Source organism: Salmo trutta, chromosome 32, assembly GCF_901001165.1.
Source record: "Salmo trutta chromosome 32, fSalTru1.1, whole genome shotgun sequence".
Classification (NCBI taxonomy): domain Eukaryota; kingdom Metazoa; phylum Chordata; class Actinopteri; order Salmoniformes; family Salmonidae; genus Salmo; species Salmo trutta.
Genome location: NC_042988.1, coordinates 1,031,254 through 1,046,683, shown reverse-complemented (window position 1 = coordinate 1,046,683; position 15,430 = coordinate 1,031,254). Strand labels below are relative to the sequence as shown.

The following is a 15,430-nucleotide window of genomic DNA, read 5'->3' as shown; positions in this document are numbered from 1 at the left end:
GATATCAGAGAAAAAAAAACAAGCCATGAGGTTGAAGGAATTGTCCGTAGAGCTCTGAGACAGGACTGTGTCGAGGCACAGATCTGGAGAAGGGTACCAAAAAATGTTTGAAGCATTAAAGGCCCCCAAGATCACAGTGGCCTCCATCATTCTTAAATGGAAGAAGTTTGGAACCACCAAGACTCTTCCTAGAGCTGGCCGCCCGGCCAAACTGAGCAATTGGGGCGGCAGATAGCCTAGTGGTTAGAGCATTGGACTAGTAACTGATAGGTTGCTAGATTGAATCCCCGAGCTGACAAGGTACAAATCTGTCGTTCAGCCCCTGAACAAGTTAACCCACTGTCCCCAGTTAGTCATTGTAAATAAGAATTTGTTTTTAACTGACTTGCCTAGTAAAATAAAGGGTACATTTAAAAAAATCATTTAGGGAGAAGGGCCTTGGTCTGGGAGGTGACGAAGTACCTGATGGTCACTCTGACAGAGCTCTAGACTTCCTCTGTGGAGATGGGACAAACATCTCTGCAGCACTCCACTAATTAGGCCTTTCACTCCACCAATCAGTGGCCAGATGGAAGCCACTCCTCAGTAAAAGCACATGACAGCCCGCTTGGAGTTTGCCAAAAGGCGCCTAAAGAATCTCAGACCATGAGAAACAAGATTCTCTGGTCTGATGAAACCAAGATTGAATGCTTTGGCCTGAATGCCAAGAGTCACATCTGGAGGAAACCTGGCACCATCCCTACAGTGAAGCATAGTGGTGGCAGCATCATGCTGTGGAGATGTTTTTCAGTGGCAGGGGCTGGGAGACTAGTCAGGATCGAGGGAAAGATGAACGGAGCAAAGTACAGAGAGATCCTTGATGAAAACCTGCTTCACAGCGCTCAGGACCTCAGACTGGGTCGCAGGTTCACCTTCGAACAGGGCAACAACCCTTAGCACACAGCTAAGACAATGCAGGAGTGGCTTCGGGACAAGTCTCTGAATGTCCTTGAGTGGCCCAGCCAGAGCCCGGACTTGAACCCAATCGAACAACTCTGGAGACCTGAAAATAGCTGTGCAGCAATGCTCCCCATCCAACCTGACAGAGTTTGAGAGGATCTGCAGAGAAGAATGGGAGAAACTCCAAATACAGGTGTGCCAAACTTGCTGCATCATACCCAAGAAGGCTCGAGGCTATAACAGCTGCCAAAAGTGCTGCAACAAAGTACTGAGTAAAGGGTCTAAATACTTATGTAAATATGATATCAGTTTTTTATTTATAATACATTTGCAAACATTTCTAGAAACCTGTTTTTGCTTTGTCATTACGGGGTATTGTGTGTAGATAATGGAAAAAAACAATTTAATACATTTTAGAATAAGGCTGTAACGTAACAAAATGTGTAAATGGCAAGGGGTCTGAATACTTTCTGAATGCACTGTACATACACTGACCAAAATATAAACACAACATGCAACAATTTGAATGATTTTACTGAGTTACAGTTCATTTAAGGAACTCAGTCAATTGAAATAAATTCTTTAGGCCCTAATCTATGTATAACACATGACTGGGATTACAGATAGACATCTGTTGGTCACAAATACCTTAAAAAAAGGTAGGGGTGGAGATCTGAAAACCAGTTAGTATCTAATGTGACCACCATTTGCCTCATGCAGTCTCCTTCGCATTGAGTTGATCAGGCGGTTGATTGTGGCTTGTAGAATGTTGTCCCACTCATCTTCAATGACTGTGCGAAGTTGCTGGATATTGTCGGGAACTGGAACACACGTCGTACACATCGATCCAGAGCATCCCAAACATGCTCAATGGGTGACATGTTTAGTGAGTATGCAGGCCATGGAAGATCTGGAACATTTTTAGCTTGCAGGAATTATGTACAGATCCTTGCGACATGGGGCCTTGCATTATCATGCTGAAATATGAGGTTGTGGCGGCGGATGAATGGCACGACAATAGGCCTCAGGATCTTGTCACAGTATCTCTGTGCATTCAAATTGCCAATCGATAAAATGCAATTGTGTTCGTTGGCCGTAGCTTATGCCTGCCCATACCATAACCCCACCGCCACCATGGGGCACTCTGTTCACAACATTGACATCAGCAAACCACTCGCCCACACGGCGCCATACACGTGGTCTGCGGTTGTGAGGCCGCAGACCACGTGTATGTAAATTCTCTTAAATGACGTTGGGGGCGGCTTATGGTGCAGAAATTAACATTATATTCTCTGCCAACAGCTCTGGTGGACATTCCTACAGTCAGCATGCCAATTGCACACTCCTTCAGAACTTGAGACATCTGTAGCATTGTGTTGTGTGGCAAACTGCACATTTTAGAGTGGCATTTTATTGTCCCCAGCACAAGGTGCACAGCGTTGCTGCGCAGCTATTTTCGGGTCTCTCCAGAAATGTTCGATCGGGTTCAAGTCCAAATTTACATACACATGGTCTGCGGCACCTTGTGCTGTATAATCAGCTTCTTGACATGTCACACCTTTCACGTGAATGGGTTATCTTGGCAAAGGAGAAATGCTCAACAACAGGGATGTCAACAAATTTGTACACACAATTTGAGAGAAAGAAGCTTTTTGTGCATATGGAACATTTCTGGTATTTTTCATTTCTGCTCATGAAACATGGGACCAACACTTTACATGTTTCGTTTATATTTTTGGCAGGGGTGGACTCACTAGAGGTCTCAACTTACTGTTGAGAGTTAGAATTGTGGAATACACAAGGTGCAATTTCAAAATATGGTTTTGCATCAGCAGTTTTCTCTTGTTATGTCAGTCACTGAAAGTCACTCATGTCAGCTAACATTTTTTTGATTGTAAGTTAGTTTTGTGGTCAGGTATCTAAACTTCTAGCAATAATGGTTGAAATACCAACCGGGGGGCCCACGTTGATAACAAATCACTCAGTCAGTTATCATATTTAAAAAATGCTAACATTTCTCTACAACCTATGGCAAAATGAGTAGAATTGCATGAAATTATTTATAAGATGTATACATTTTCTCACCACCCCATGGCAAATGTGTAGAATTGCAGGAAATTAACTGTAAAACTTAATTTCACTTAGGGCCCCAAAAGGACTGCATGTGTGGGTATTTTGTGGCCCCCACCCCCATCAAAGTTGCCCATCCCTGGTTTAAACACGCACAGTTTTGTCATGAGTGTGCTGATTGGTTCGCATCATGGCCCCCGCCTACCCTACACCACTGATGCCATCTTGATTCTATTTAAGCAGTTTGTTTTGGTGTATTTGAAAAAGGTTTTACAAATAAAAATACAGTATTACTGTTATTGTTATTATTAATTAGTAGTAGCATATGAATGAATATCAGTATTGATATAATAATCTAAAACTGCTACTGGTGAGCTATGCTACCTGTATCATCTGGGGCATGGCCCAGGTACTCCTTACTCAGAAGGGCTGCATGGATCAGCTTGCCCAATGGATGGGGACCAGGACTTGCTGTGGGAGGAGCCTCAGGGTCAGGGGTCACAAAGTTCAAGCCTAAGAGGAAAGAGATATATAATGACTTGTGAAAAAAATTAACTTCAGAGGAAATGGAGGAATTTAAACTATGATTGGCAAATTATATATATTTTTTTAATTCAAGAAACATCTGTCACAAGAAACATTTCTGCCTCTTTCTCTCTCTCTCACACGCTTGTGCTGAGCGATTGGAGCTTTGAGGTCAGTTGATTACTAAAAATTAATCACCATTTTCGATTTTGATAATTTTTTTAAACATTAAATGCACTATGCATTATGTGGGTTGAATGCTGTAACAGAGTAAATCAATTAATAAAAGTCCCATGATGGTAGGGACTGCCCATGACTGTTCATCACTTATATATTAACCATCAGTTATTCACATTACTTTAATAAAATATTTAAGTTGTTGTGTATATTACATTTGATTTAGTTGATGACTTATTTAATTCCAAATCATCATCTCATCTCTATAGAGCTGCTGGCCATGCTGTCTGACAAAGTCACTATTTTAGTAGTTTTTCAAAGTAAATTAGCCATACTTTTATGACTGCTGAATGCCAACTATCAATCACTTAGATCATATACGGTATTTTCAGGTAGAGATACCTCGCAAATAAACTGCTCTCTATGTATCCCATCTTGATTGCGTATTCTTCTCTCTTAGCAGGCGTAAAAGATACAAATATCGGACAAGTTTAGCCGCACAATGGATTATGATCATTGTAGTAAATGATTACATTTTCTACAGTAAACTACAGTATATAGAACATTGGCCTGTTGGAAACTACAACTCCCAACTACTAAGCACAGTTCGGGCATATGATCTGATTTATCTCTAGAGAAACTGCAGAAAAATAACCAACATTAATCGCTCAGCACTCTCACACACACACACACACACACACACACACACACACACACACACACACACACACACACACACACACACACACACACACACACACACACACACACACACACACACACACACACACGTTACCTGTAGTTAGGTGGAGGATGGTGACAGATAGTGTCACAGCAAGAACTGTAGACGCCATGGTTTAGTATCAGAACAGCCTGACAGAGAGGGGAGGGAAACAGAAGTGGGGAGGGAAAGAGATTGTAAGGAAGAAGAGCAGATACAACCTAAATGATTCCTTACTGCAGTATTGTACTTTATCAATAAGAACAACAGCACTAGCAACTACTACTACTATATTAAAAATCTAAGCTTTAGAGCAGGGGTGTCAACATACGGAGGGAGTCCAATCCGGCTCGCAGGTGGAGTAAAAATATTTCAACAGGCAAGAAATATAACCAATTTCAGTGCAGCCCTTCGGACCTCATCGAAGACCGAATGAGGCCCCCAGAGCAAAATGAGTTTGACGCCCCTGTTTTAGAGAGACAGATATTACGATGTGCAGTCTTGGACCTGGGAATCTGTTCAATGGTCATTTACATTTTGATTCCTAAAGAATATCGCATACACATGAGCTTAGCCCAACTGTCTTACTCCATCATAAGCCAAAGGTAATATTGCTCCCTCCATTGTTTACAAACAATAAACAAACAAGGTATAGCCTCAAAATGTTTAAACATGTTGTTTATTTATTTTATTTCACTTTATTTAACCAGGGAAGTAAATTAACAACAAATTCTACATTTACAAAATGTGTATTAGGGATGGTTACATTTCCCCAACCCATCCAACCCTAATGTACAACCCCCTCTCAAATTCAAAGACAAATTAATGTAATCCAGGTGATAGTTTAAAACATGTATTTACATTTGTACATGCTATTGTTATTTGTAAACAATGGGGTAAAGAAACCTTATTTTAGGTTATGATAGCTTGCTCCCGAGTGGTGCAGCGGTCTAAGGTACTGCATCTCAATGCTAGAGGTGTCACTACAGACACCCTGGTTCGAATCCAGGCTGTATCACAACCGGCCGTGATTGGCAGTCCCATAGGACAGCGCACAATTGGCCCATCATCGTCCGAGTTTGGCCGGTGTAGGCCGTCACTGTAAATAAGAATTGTGCTAAGCTTAAGAGACATAAATTCTATCAATGGGTATATCAAGCATTTCAATGTCATTGAACATATCGCCATATTGCATTTTGTATCTTTAAACCTACAATAAAAGTGCCTTGGTAAAGGTAAAATTGCTCCAAACGTGATATTATCAGCAGTGCAGCATTATCATTGGTGTTTTTCAGTGTTGCCTTCCATCAATGTCTCATCATGTAAATCTATCTCACAATATAAGATAAAGAGGAAAAGGCTATCACATTTCAGATTGTGAGCACGTATTTACATTATGCGGGTCCTAAGGCCCAAGGGGGTTTAGATCCGTGGTCGTATGACATGCCTTCTGTGCTGTCACGGTCACTCAGATCTAAAATACTGTAATAGAGATCATATATCTGTATAGCTACATTAAACTAAACATGATAGGCCTCATAGAATAGACCTATAATGTTAAGTTATGCATCGCAGGAGAATGTTTAATTCCTTCATGCTTTCAATGGCGTTCCGTTTTCTTTTTCAAAATATCCACCAAATCATTCTATTTGCCCGATAACCACTCTCACCGGACGGCTATCAAAAATGAATAGGCCTAATTTGTATTTGCGTCAGAGAAAATCCGGAGTATTTTTTGTTTGGTTTAATTTTCAATGCAGGTAGCGTTTGTTGTGCAATGTGATGGATTAGAAAAAGAGACCTGCGCTTATTATTAGGCCTATGCGTAATAGTTAGCAGCGAGGGAAGCATACGTACCTGGAAAATCACGTCCTGATCTATTCCCTTATTATTATGCGCTTCTCTTACACACCGGTATTCGCGTTTCAGTCAAAAATCGGGCTATTGTTGGTTGAGCTACGTTTTCTTTTACTGCGTTCCTTCGAGTCCCTTACGTAAAATACCAGCGCTGATGCTGCACATAAAATTTGTTTAAATTATAATTTGCTCCCACACGGCCCTGCTCTTTGTGTGAGTATGCAGGGGGCTTTGTGACTACACCCCTCTAATATCCTAATCACTACCATTGATCTTCCCAAATATGTGTAAAGGTATCCTGCTGTCTTCTGACTCCGCTCCCCCCCTTTCTCGTTGATGGTATGTCTATGCGCCTCTCTCTTATTTCTAGGCCCCGGAGCGAGCGGGTGTGGGTGGAACGCTGGTAGCTGGTTCTACCTGTATGGTTGAAGCGTTGGTGTGTGAGGGCATTTAAGTCGGGAGTCATAGCTCACAGATGCGCCCTGGTGGATGTTCGCAGATTTGCATGGTTGTCTTGGCGAAGAGCTGTACACCAACAGTGCTGAAACAGCAACACACATCTAAAAGCCCAGGCTAGAGATGGGATAGCATGCAACATTTAAACTAAGATTGCCTATACCAAGCTAATTAGAATACAAAAATATATTTCACTTCAATTGACCAGACGATAAATAAATAAGTCTAAAATCATATACCCTTCGGTATTTTCCGTAAAGGAGGACATTATACTCTGGCGCTTTGCCGAAACATCGAATGCGGAACAAATTGTATCGAGTTGCATCGGCGCAGCCCATCAAGACAGATAGACAGTGAAGCACAGAAAAAAGAGGGACAGTGGTGAGTCATTAGGCTACAATTAAAATGTATTAGGAACCATGCATGCACGCATACCAGATATCTTTTAAATGGTAGCCTAGAAATTAACTTATATATTTAGATGTCGACTATTGTCAGAATAAATAGCCTAGGCTACTCAATGCTTTGTCCACCCCCTCTCTATATTTGGACATTATCCCGGGAACGCTTACAGTGATTGTCATCGACAAAACTACAAGTGAAAGGCTGTGATGGAAGTATCTGCGCAGTTGTGCTATGTTGTCAATATGTTTACTGAAATGTGCGCTGACGATGATACCTTATTAATGCACGGGAGGGGACAGTTCTAGGGGGTGCTTTTTGTGTAAGCCAAAAAAGACCTTCGCTCATACAGTAAATCCTTTAAACGCGGGATACTGAATCTAATAGGCCTATGTATTAGGATGTGTGCAAGATTGTAAACTCATTTCAGACAAATTATAATATGATTCCTCAACTGCTATTTTCCCCCTTTATTTTATCAGGGCGTCATGCTGAGACCAAGGTCTATTTTACAGATGAGCCCTAATTTACAGAAATTGTAGAAAATACACACATCAAACTATAAATACGAAATGCAAGCAGAAAGTAAAAAACTGTCATTAAAAACAAACACATTCATAAGTAACATAAGTCCTCAATCAGCTTTATGAATTGTCATAGAGGCACCAGAACATCAAATTTAAGAATATTATGAAGATTTGTGGAACAATAAGGTGCAAGAACACTAAAATCTGATTTACCTAACTCAGTAGAGACCAAAGGAACTTCCAGAGTTCTCCATCCCTGAGACCACTTATTAGATGGCCTGCTATGGTGGAAGATTGAGAGGAAGACATATTCTGAGCTAAACTGACCAAGACACACCCCCAACAACACATAAAAACTATGGGCTTTTTAGGTGAGCGCTGATGCCATCCTGTGAGAAACAGTGCTCACTTTGTCAAAGGCAGGGGCGCAACATATTTTGCTTGTACATTCCCAGCAAATGTTTGGACACACCTACTCATTCCATGGTTTTTCTTTATTTTTTACTATTTTCTACATTAGCCACCCTTTGCCTTGATGACAGCTTTGCACACGCTTGGCATTCTCTCAACCAGCTTCATGAGAAAGTCACCTGGAATGCATTTCAATTAACAGGTGTGTTGTTAAAAGTTCATTTGTCGAATTTCTTTCATTCTGAATTTGTTTGAGGCAATCAGTTGAGTTGTGACAAGGTAGGGGTGGTATACAGTCTTTTACCAAATAGAGCTATCTTTACAACACAACTGATTTGCTCAAACGCATTAAGAAGGAAAGAAATTCCACAAATTAACTTTTAACCAGGCACACCTATTAATTGAAATGCATTCCAGGTGACTTCCGACTATCCAGATGACGAGCCAGCACAGGTGTAACCCATACTTACTAGCAAGGTGACAACAAATCGGTTCACCCTACGTGCTACATCAAAATATAAATGGAAAAACCAAAACCGGTAACACCTTCCCCCTTAAGACAACAAATATATCCCATATTTTTGTTGGACAAATTTGCTCACAACCAACAGAAAATAACTTCCATCAACTTATATGCATCGCTACTTAAATGTGTCGCCTTTTACAATACAAACATGGTGTCTACTGACTGTCAACAATTAAATACAAGACAAAAACAGCCACCTTTTTATTTTTTTCTCTATAAATATATTTCTATATATACACTGCTCAAAAAAATAAAGGGAACATGTAAACAACACAATGTAACTCCAAGTCAATCACACTTCTGTGAAATTAAACTTTCCACTTAGGAAGCAACACTGATTGACAATAAATTTCACATGCTGTTGTGCAAATAGAATAGACAACAGGTGGAAATTATAGGCAATTAGCAAGACACCCCCAATAAAGGAGTGGTTCTGCAGGTGGGGACCACAGACCACTTCTCAGTTCCTATGCTTCCTGGCTGATGTTTTGGTCACTTTTGAATGCTGGCGGTGCTTTCACTCTAGTGGTAGCATGAGACGGAGTGTACAACCCACACAAGTGGCTCAGGTAGTGCAGCTCATCCAGGATGGCACATCAATGCGAGCTGTGGCAAGAAGGTTTGCTGTGTCTGTCAGCGTAGTGTCCAGAGCATGGAGGCGCTACCAGGAGACAAGCCAGTACATCAGGAGACGTAGAGGAGGCCGTAGGAGGGCAACAACCCAGCAGCAGGACCGCTACCTCCGCCTTTGTGCAAGGAGGAGCAGGAGGAGCACTGCCAGAGCCCTGCAAAATGACCTCCAGCAGGCCACAAATGTGCATGTGTCTGCTCAAACGGTCAGAAACAGACTCCATGAGGGTGGTATGAGGGCCCAACGTCCACAGGTGGGGGTTGTGCTTACAGCCCTTCACCGTGCAGGACGTTTGACATTTGCCAGAGAACACCAAGATTGGCAAATTCGCCACTGGCGCCCTGTGCTCTTCACAGATGAAAGCAGGTTCACACTGAGCACGTGACAGACGTGACAGAGTCTGGAGACGCCGTGGAGAACGTTCTGCTGCCTGCAACATCCTCCAGCATGACCGGTTTGGTGGTGGGTCAGTCATGGTGTGGCATTTCTTTGGGGGGCTGCACAGCCCTCCATGTGCTCGCCAGAGGTAGCCTGACTGCCATTAGGTACCGAGATGAGATCCTCAGACGCCTTGAGACCATATGCTGGTGCGGTTGGCCCTGGGTTCCTCCTAATGCAAGACAATGCTAGACCTCATGTGGCTGGAGTGTGTCAGCAGTTCCTGCAAGAGGAAGGCATTGATGCTATGGACTGGCCCGCCCGTTCCCCAGACCTGAATCCAATTGAGCACATCTGGGACATCATGTCTCGCTCCATCCACCAACGCCACGTTGCACCACAGACTGTCCAGGAGTTGGCGGATGCTTTAGTCCAGGTCTGGGAGGAGATCCCTCAGGAGACCATCCGCCACCTCATCAGGAGCATGCCCAGGCATTGTAGGGAGGTCATACAGGCACGTGGAGGCCACACACACTACTGAGCCTCATTTTGACTTGTTTTAAGGACATTACATCAAAGTTGGATCAGCCTGTAGTGTGGCTTTCCACTTTAATTGTGAGTGTGACTCCAAATCCAGACCTCCATGGGTTGATAAATTGGATTTCCATTGATTATTTTTGCGTGATTTTGTTGTCAGCACATTCAACTATGTAAAGAAAAAAGTATTTAATAAGATTATTTATTTCATTCAGATCTAGGATGTGTTGTTTAAGTGTTCCCTTTATTTTTTTGAGCAGTATAGTTGCCTAAAACACAGAAGTTTTGAAAATATTGTAAAATCATGTATGTTCTCTCATCTCTTTGGACGAGCACACCAAAATCTCCAATATGGCAGAACGTGCTTTCAAAATAAATTGTAAGCCTGGGCTACATACTGGCTAAACACAAAAACATATTGACTGCCCACCCTTGAAAGACAAAATCAGAAACCAAGTTGTCCTTACTACGGACTTGTAATATGAGACTCCAGTGAAGGAGTCGGTGGTTCGTGGAACTTGTCTTTTGCAGGGAAATGAGAGGGTTATAATCGGTGTAGACCACCAGAGGTGTAGAGACCGATACATAAACCTCGAAGTGCTAAAGAGCCAGTACCAAGCGTCTCCTTCGAGTTGTGTTTTTGATATGAGGCCAATTTCTTGGAAAAATACCCCACAGGGTGCTCAACATTTGTATCGTCTTTCTGTAGGTGCACAGCCCCTGCTCCTACATTGCTGGCATCGGTGTAAAAAGCAAATGGACAACGGAAATCCAGAGCAGCTAGCACCGGTGCAGAGACCAAAAGAGTCTTTGTCTTCTCAAATGCCTCCTGACTGTCGATGCTCCAACAGAAAATGACTTTCAGACTGGTCAATCTGTAAGTGGTGCATCAACCTGGGCAAAGTTCTTGCAAAAAGCCAAGTAGTAGCCAGCCTTTCCCAAGAATCAGCACAGAAGCTTGCACTGGAAGGTTATTGATGGCCTCCACTTTTTCGGACTCTCCCTTGCCCCACCACCTTCCCGAGATATTTCACTGTTGCTTGGGCAATTTCACTCTTTGACAGGTTAATTGTCAGGTTGGCAGCTGCGAAACGCCGAACAGACTCCTAATATACTGAAGGTGTTGGGATCAGGTGGTGCTAAATATGACCACATCCAAATATGCTTCAGCATTTTCTAGGCCACATAGCACAATGTGCACGAGCCTTTGAAACATGTCTCTGGCGTTTCCTAACCTGAACGGGAGACAAAGGTAGGCACGCTCAGTTAGAGGGACCTGCCAATATCTCTTCAGCAGATCAAACTTGCTAACGTACTTAGTAGCACCAACAAGGTCCACACAATCATTGACCCTGTGCAAAGGGTACGAGTCTGACTTAGTAATGGCATTGAGTTTCCGAAAATCGGAACAAAACCGCAGAGACCTATCCGCCTTAGGTACTAAAATACAGGGCGAACTCCACTGACCGTTGTCATGTTGTGCAATGCTGTGTTCAAGCATGAACTCCACCTCACTGCGGAGCTTCTCTCTCTTTTCAGGATTCACTCGATAGGTATGTTGTTTGATTGGGTCAGAGTCCCCAAATGTCATGCTCTAGTACATTTGCCTGAGTTGGCACATCTGAGAATAAACCCTGATATTCTAAAAGCAGTGAAACATTGTTTCCTTTTTCCTTCGGAGACGAGTGTGCCAAAATACATCAAGGTTTTCTAGAATCTCTGAGTTACTCAACCGTCCAATATGCACAGGGTGTATTGGGCTTTCCTTGTGCTCTTGAGGAAGACTATAGTCAACAGTGACAGCAGCAAAACATCACTATCGGTTTCCACCGACTTGTCCGCCTGATTGTAGCGGGTGAAGTATGGTTTCAACATGTTGACATGACACAGGCATTTTTTTTGTTCTTGAGCTCCGGCGTGGCGTTGATGTAATCCAGATGACACATGTTTTTCAGTATGGGGTAAGGGCCTGAAAAGCGAGCTTGCAATGGTGACCTCAGAACGGGAAACAAAACCAGGATTTGGTCACCAACATCGAAAGTGTGGTTTCAGGCGTTTTGATCGTACCGAACTTTCATTTTCGTTTGCGCCTTCTCCAGATTCTCACTGGCAGACTCGCTGGCGTGGTGAGATCTGTATCAAAAAGCACTAACGTTCGCCAACAGATTTGTTTTTAAGGTTGCCTTGAAACAACCACTCTCTCAGCAAACTCAAAGGATCTCTGACATGATATTCAAACGAGCTCATTTGGACTAAAACCGAGAGATTCCTGAACAACCTCCCATGCTGCAAACAGCAGAAGAGGGACACCTTCATTCCAGTCATTCTCAAACTCAAAACAGTTAGCTCTCAACATGGACTTCAAAGTCTGATGAAGTTTCTCAAGAGCACCTTGAGACTCTGGGTGGTAGGCACTAGAGAGGCAATGGGTAACATTGAAGACATTTGATATGAAATTCAAACCTTGGTCCAACTACACTACCTGCTGAAGTCCAAATGTTGAAAATCATTTCATCAGGGCCTTAACAATATTGGGAGACATGATTTTCCTCAGAGGATTGACCTCAGGGAAACGAGTGACAGCGCACGTAATGGTCAAGAGAAACTGATTACCACTCTTTGCTTTGTACAAAGGACCAACACAATTCACCAGAACCCTGTTGAAAGGCTTTCAAAAGCAGGAATAGGCTGCAAAGGTGCAACCAGTACAGCTTGGTTCGGTTTACCCGTCTGCTGGCAAACACAACATGATTTACAGTAAGCCACAACATCCTGTTTCAGACCAGGCCAGAAGAAGTTACGCAAGATCCGGTCATATGTCTTGATGGCCTGCCATAATACCATCTTGAGCCAACCTCAGCATCTCTTGTCGAAGCGTAACTGGAACGACAATTTGAGAGGCACTCAGGAGGTTTAGGGAAATCAGGATCACCCTTAAACATCGGAGAGATCGACCATGGTGGGATCTCTGACATCCTCCTCAACATTAGACTTGCTCCCGGCAACTTTCACGCTGGGAACACAGTGTTCCTTTACTCTGGGTTCCTTACAAATGACAGGATTTGGCACGACCTTCCCTCCAGCCAAATAATTTCCCAAAATTAATAAGACCCCTTCACCGGTAGGCTAGGCCTCACTCCAACGACAACGGTACCAGAAATAAGATCAGACTCGAGTTCCACATTACTGTATACAAAGGAACTTCCATGAAACAAATCTCCCCACCTTGTACTACCAGACTATCAGTTGCTGAGTTGTCAGACAAAGAAAAACACCCTCCAAAATGAAGGATTGGGCTGCCCAAATGTCTCAAAGTATCTTTTCCAGCTGCTTAAAAGTATCTCCACTCTGCAGAGACATGAACCTGTCTGAAACAAAGGGTTCATACACATCTTTTCCAAAATCTTGTTTAGGAGATACGTACACCAATCCCAACCAGACTTAAAGGCTCCCACAAGAATAAACATATTTTTCTCTCTCTGTTTTCTGTTTTAACCTAGGACAATGTGTCCTTTCTCACGGCAGTAATGAAAAACTAGCGGATACAAAAAAACAGTTTTCTGCCGATCTTTATCTTTGGGCACTGTAGAAAAAGACTGAAACCTAGTAGTATGAGGTGAATTCACTAGTTTGCTATTTGTGAAAGGACTAACTACTGGGTGCTTTGTTTGTGAAGGTAATTTTGTGTCAACACAAACTCATCTGCAAGGACTGCAGCTTTCTCAAGAGTGAGATCCTTGTGCTCATAAATGTAGGTCTTAACCCTTTCGTGAAGGCAATTCTTGAACTGTTCGAAAAGTATGAGTGTGTTTTAATCCTCCAGGTCCTTGACCTCTTGAGAACCACACCACTGATCAAAAAGACATACTTGTTCCCTTGCAAACTCAACATGGCTTTGTGATTCTGTCTTTCTTAATTTGTGTAACTGTTGTCTGTATGCCTCTGGGACCAACTCGTAAACCCGAAGGATAGCAGCTTTAACAGTGTCATAATCTGAACTCTGGTCAAGAGATAAAGTGGCATATACATTGAGCCCTTCTCACAACAACACTTTGGAGGAGCAGTGACTAAATATCTCACGGCCATTTTAGGGATGTGGCAATCCGCTCAAACAGAGTAAAATATACATCCACCTATTTTTTGTTGAAAGGCGGTACAAGCCGGCTGTTCCGACCAAGATCAAACTCTGAGGGTGCAGGATAGCCTGACTGGATTCTGAGGGCTTCCAGATCCATCTCTTAATCTAATGGAATGCTCACATTCCTGAGCTTGTGGTTTGGCTCCACCCTCATCTTGTCTTTCCCTGTGCTCCAACTAATTTATGTGGCTCCAATCTCTCCTTAGGTTCTATTTCCTTGTGCTCAAGGTTAATTTCTGTTGCTCCAACTTTGCCTTTAGTTCTAACTCCCTCAGTTGCACGTCTATGGGACTCCCCCCACCACCCGTAGCACCCTTCACATCAGCCTCGCCAAAACAGTACCAATCAACTCTTTGACTACTGTTTTTTGGATTGCCAGATGCCACTTTGATGTCATAATGCTTTGCAACGATGAGCAGATTTGCCTTAGTACATTTATCTAGCATCCCCCATGTAGGGTTTTCCACAAATGCTTCCAACTTAAAGTCCATGGCTTTTTTTTATAAACCTGTGTGTTTGTAACTTTCAAAATTATTGGACCAATCTTATAATCATTTTGGGTGGATGTCAGTGACAAACTCTACCACAAAACTGAATTTTGAACACTCAAATATCTGGGCACAGCAGAGCTTCAAAGTAGATGATTAGAGCCTCTATCATACTCATGGGAACCAAGATCCTGGACGGGGCCCCATTTTGTAACGTTCCCAACTGACAAACTGAAAATGTCGCTGACAACAAAGGGATCTAACAAAGAAAAATAACTTTGACAACCAAAAGAAAGGAAAGGGGTTTAAAAGGGGTTCTGAAAGGCACCCATGTGGGTTCCCACTGAAAGCTGGCAAAGCCACTAGTAAGGGGTTCCTAAAGACAGACACCAAGGATGCCCACTAGGTCTGCCTCCGAAAAGAAAAAAAACACAACTTACGACAGAGAGTAAAAAGAATATGGAGCAAAACAAACAGGAGTAACACCAAAAATCAGGCTTCTTTCAAATTTAAAATTGGTTGAGTTCGAAATTGCACCTCAGCTGCCGTGAAGTATAGCTTTCCCAACATCTCTTAAGCTCAATTGGAGCACTGGACCAGCCACTCTTAAATATCACCTGGGCTAGGTGAACCACCTTCTGACTAAC

At 42.7% G+C, this 15,430-nt stretch overlaps 2 protein-coding genes across 4 annotated transcripts in view; one reads left to right on the top strand and one right to left on the bottom strand.

Annotated features, from left to right (window-relative positions):
- The window catches only part of sez6l2 (seizure related 6 homolog (mouse)-like 2), a 172,264-nt gene that overhangs the window by 79,718 nt on the left and 77,116 nt on the right, over window positions 1-15,430 (bottom strand). Inside the window, exons 1-3 of one of the 3 annotated variants that reach the window (XM_029726964.1) lie at window positions 6,707-6,727; window positions 4,508-4,584; window positions 3,394-3,522 (exon numbers count right to left, since the gene is read on the bottom strand). In XM_029726964.1, the coding sequence (XP_029582824.1) occupies window positions 3,394-3,522; window positions 4,508-4,565 (187 nt within the window). In that variant the 5' untranslated portion in view covers window positions 4,566-4,584; window positions 6,707-6,727. The other 2 variants (XM_029726962.1, XM_029726963.1) reach the window with 2 other exon arrangements.
- Window positions 6,824-15,430, top strand: part of LOC115170725 (aspartate beta-hydroxylase domain-containing protein 2) — a 105,936-nt gene continuing 97,329 nt past the window's right edge. Inside the window, exon 1 of the mRNA XM_029726965.1 lies at window positions 6,824-7,126. The gene's annotated coding sequence lies outside the window, so the exon portion shown is untranslated. The remainder of the gene's footprint in view (window positions 7,127-15,430) is intronic.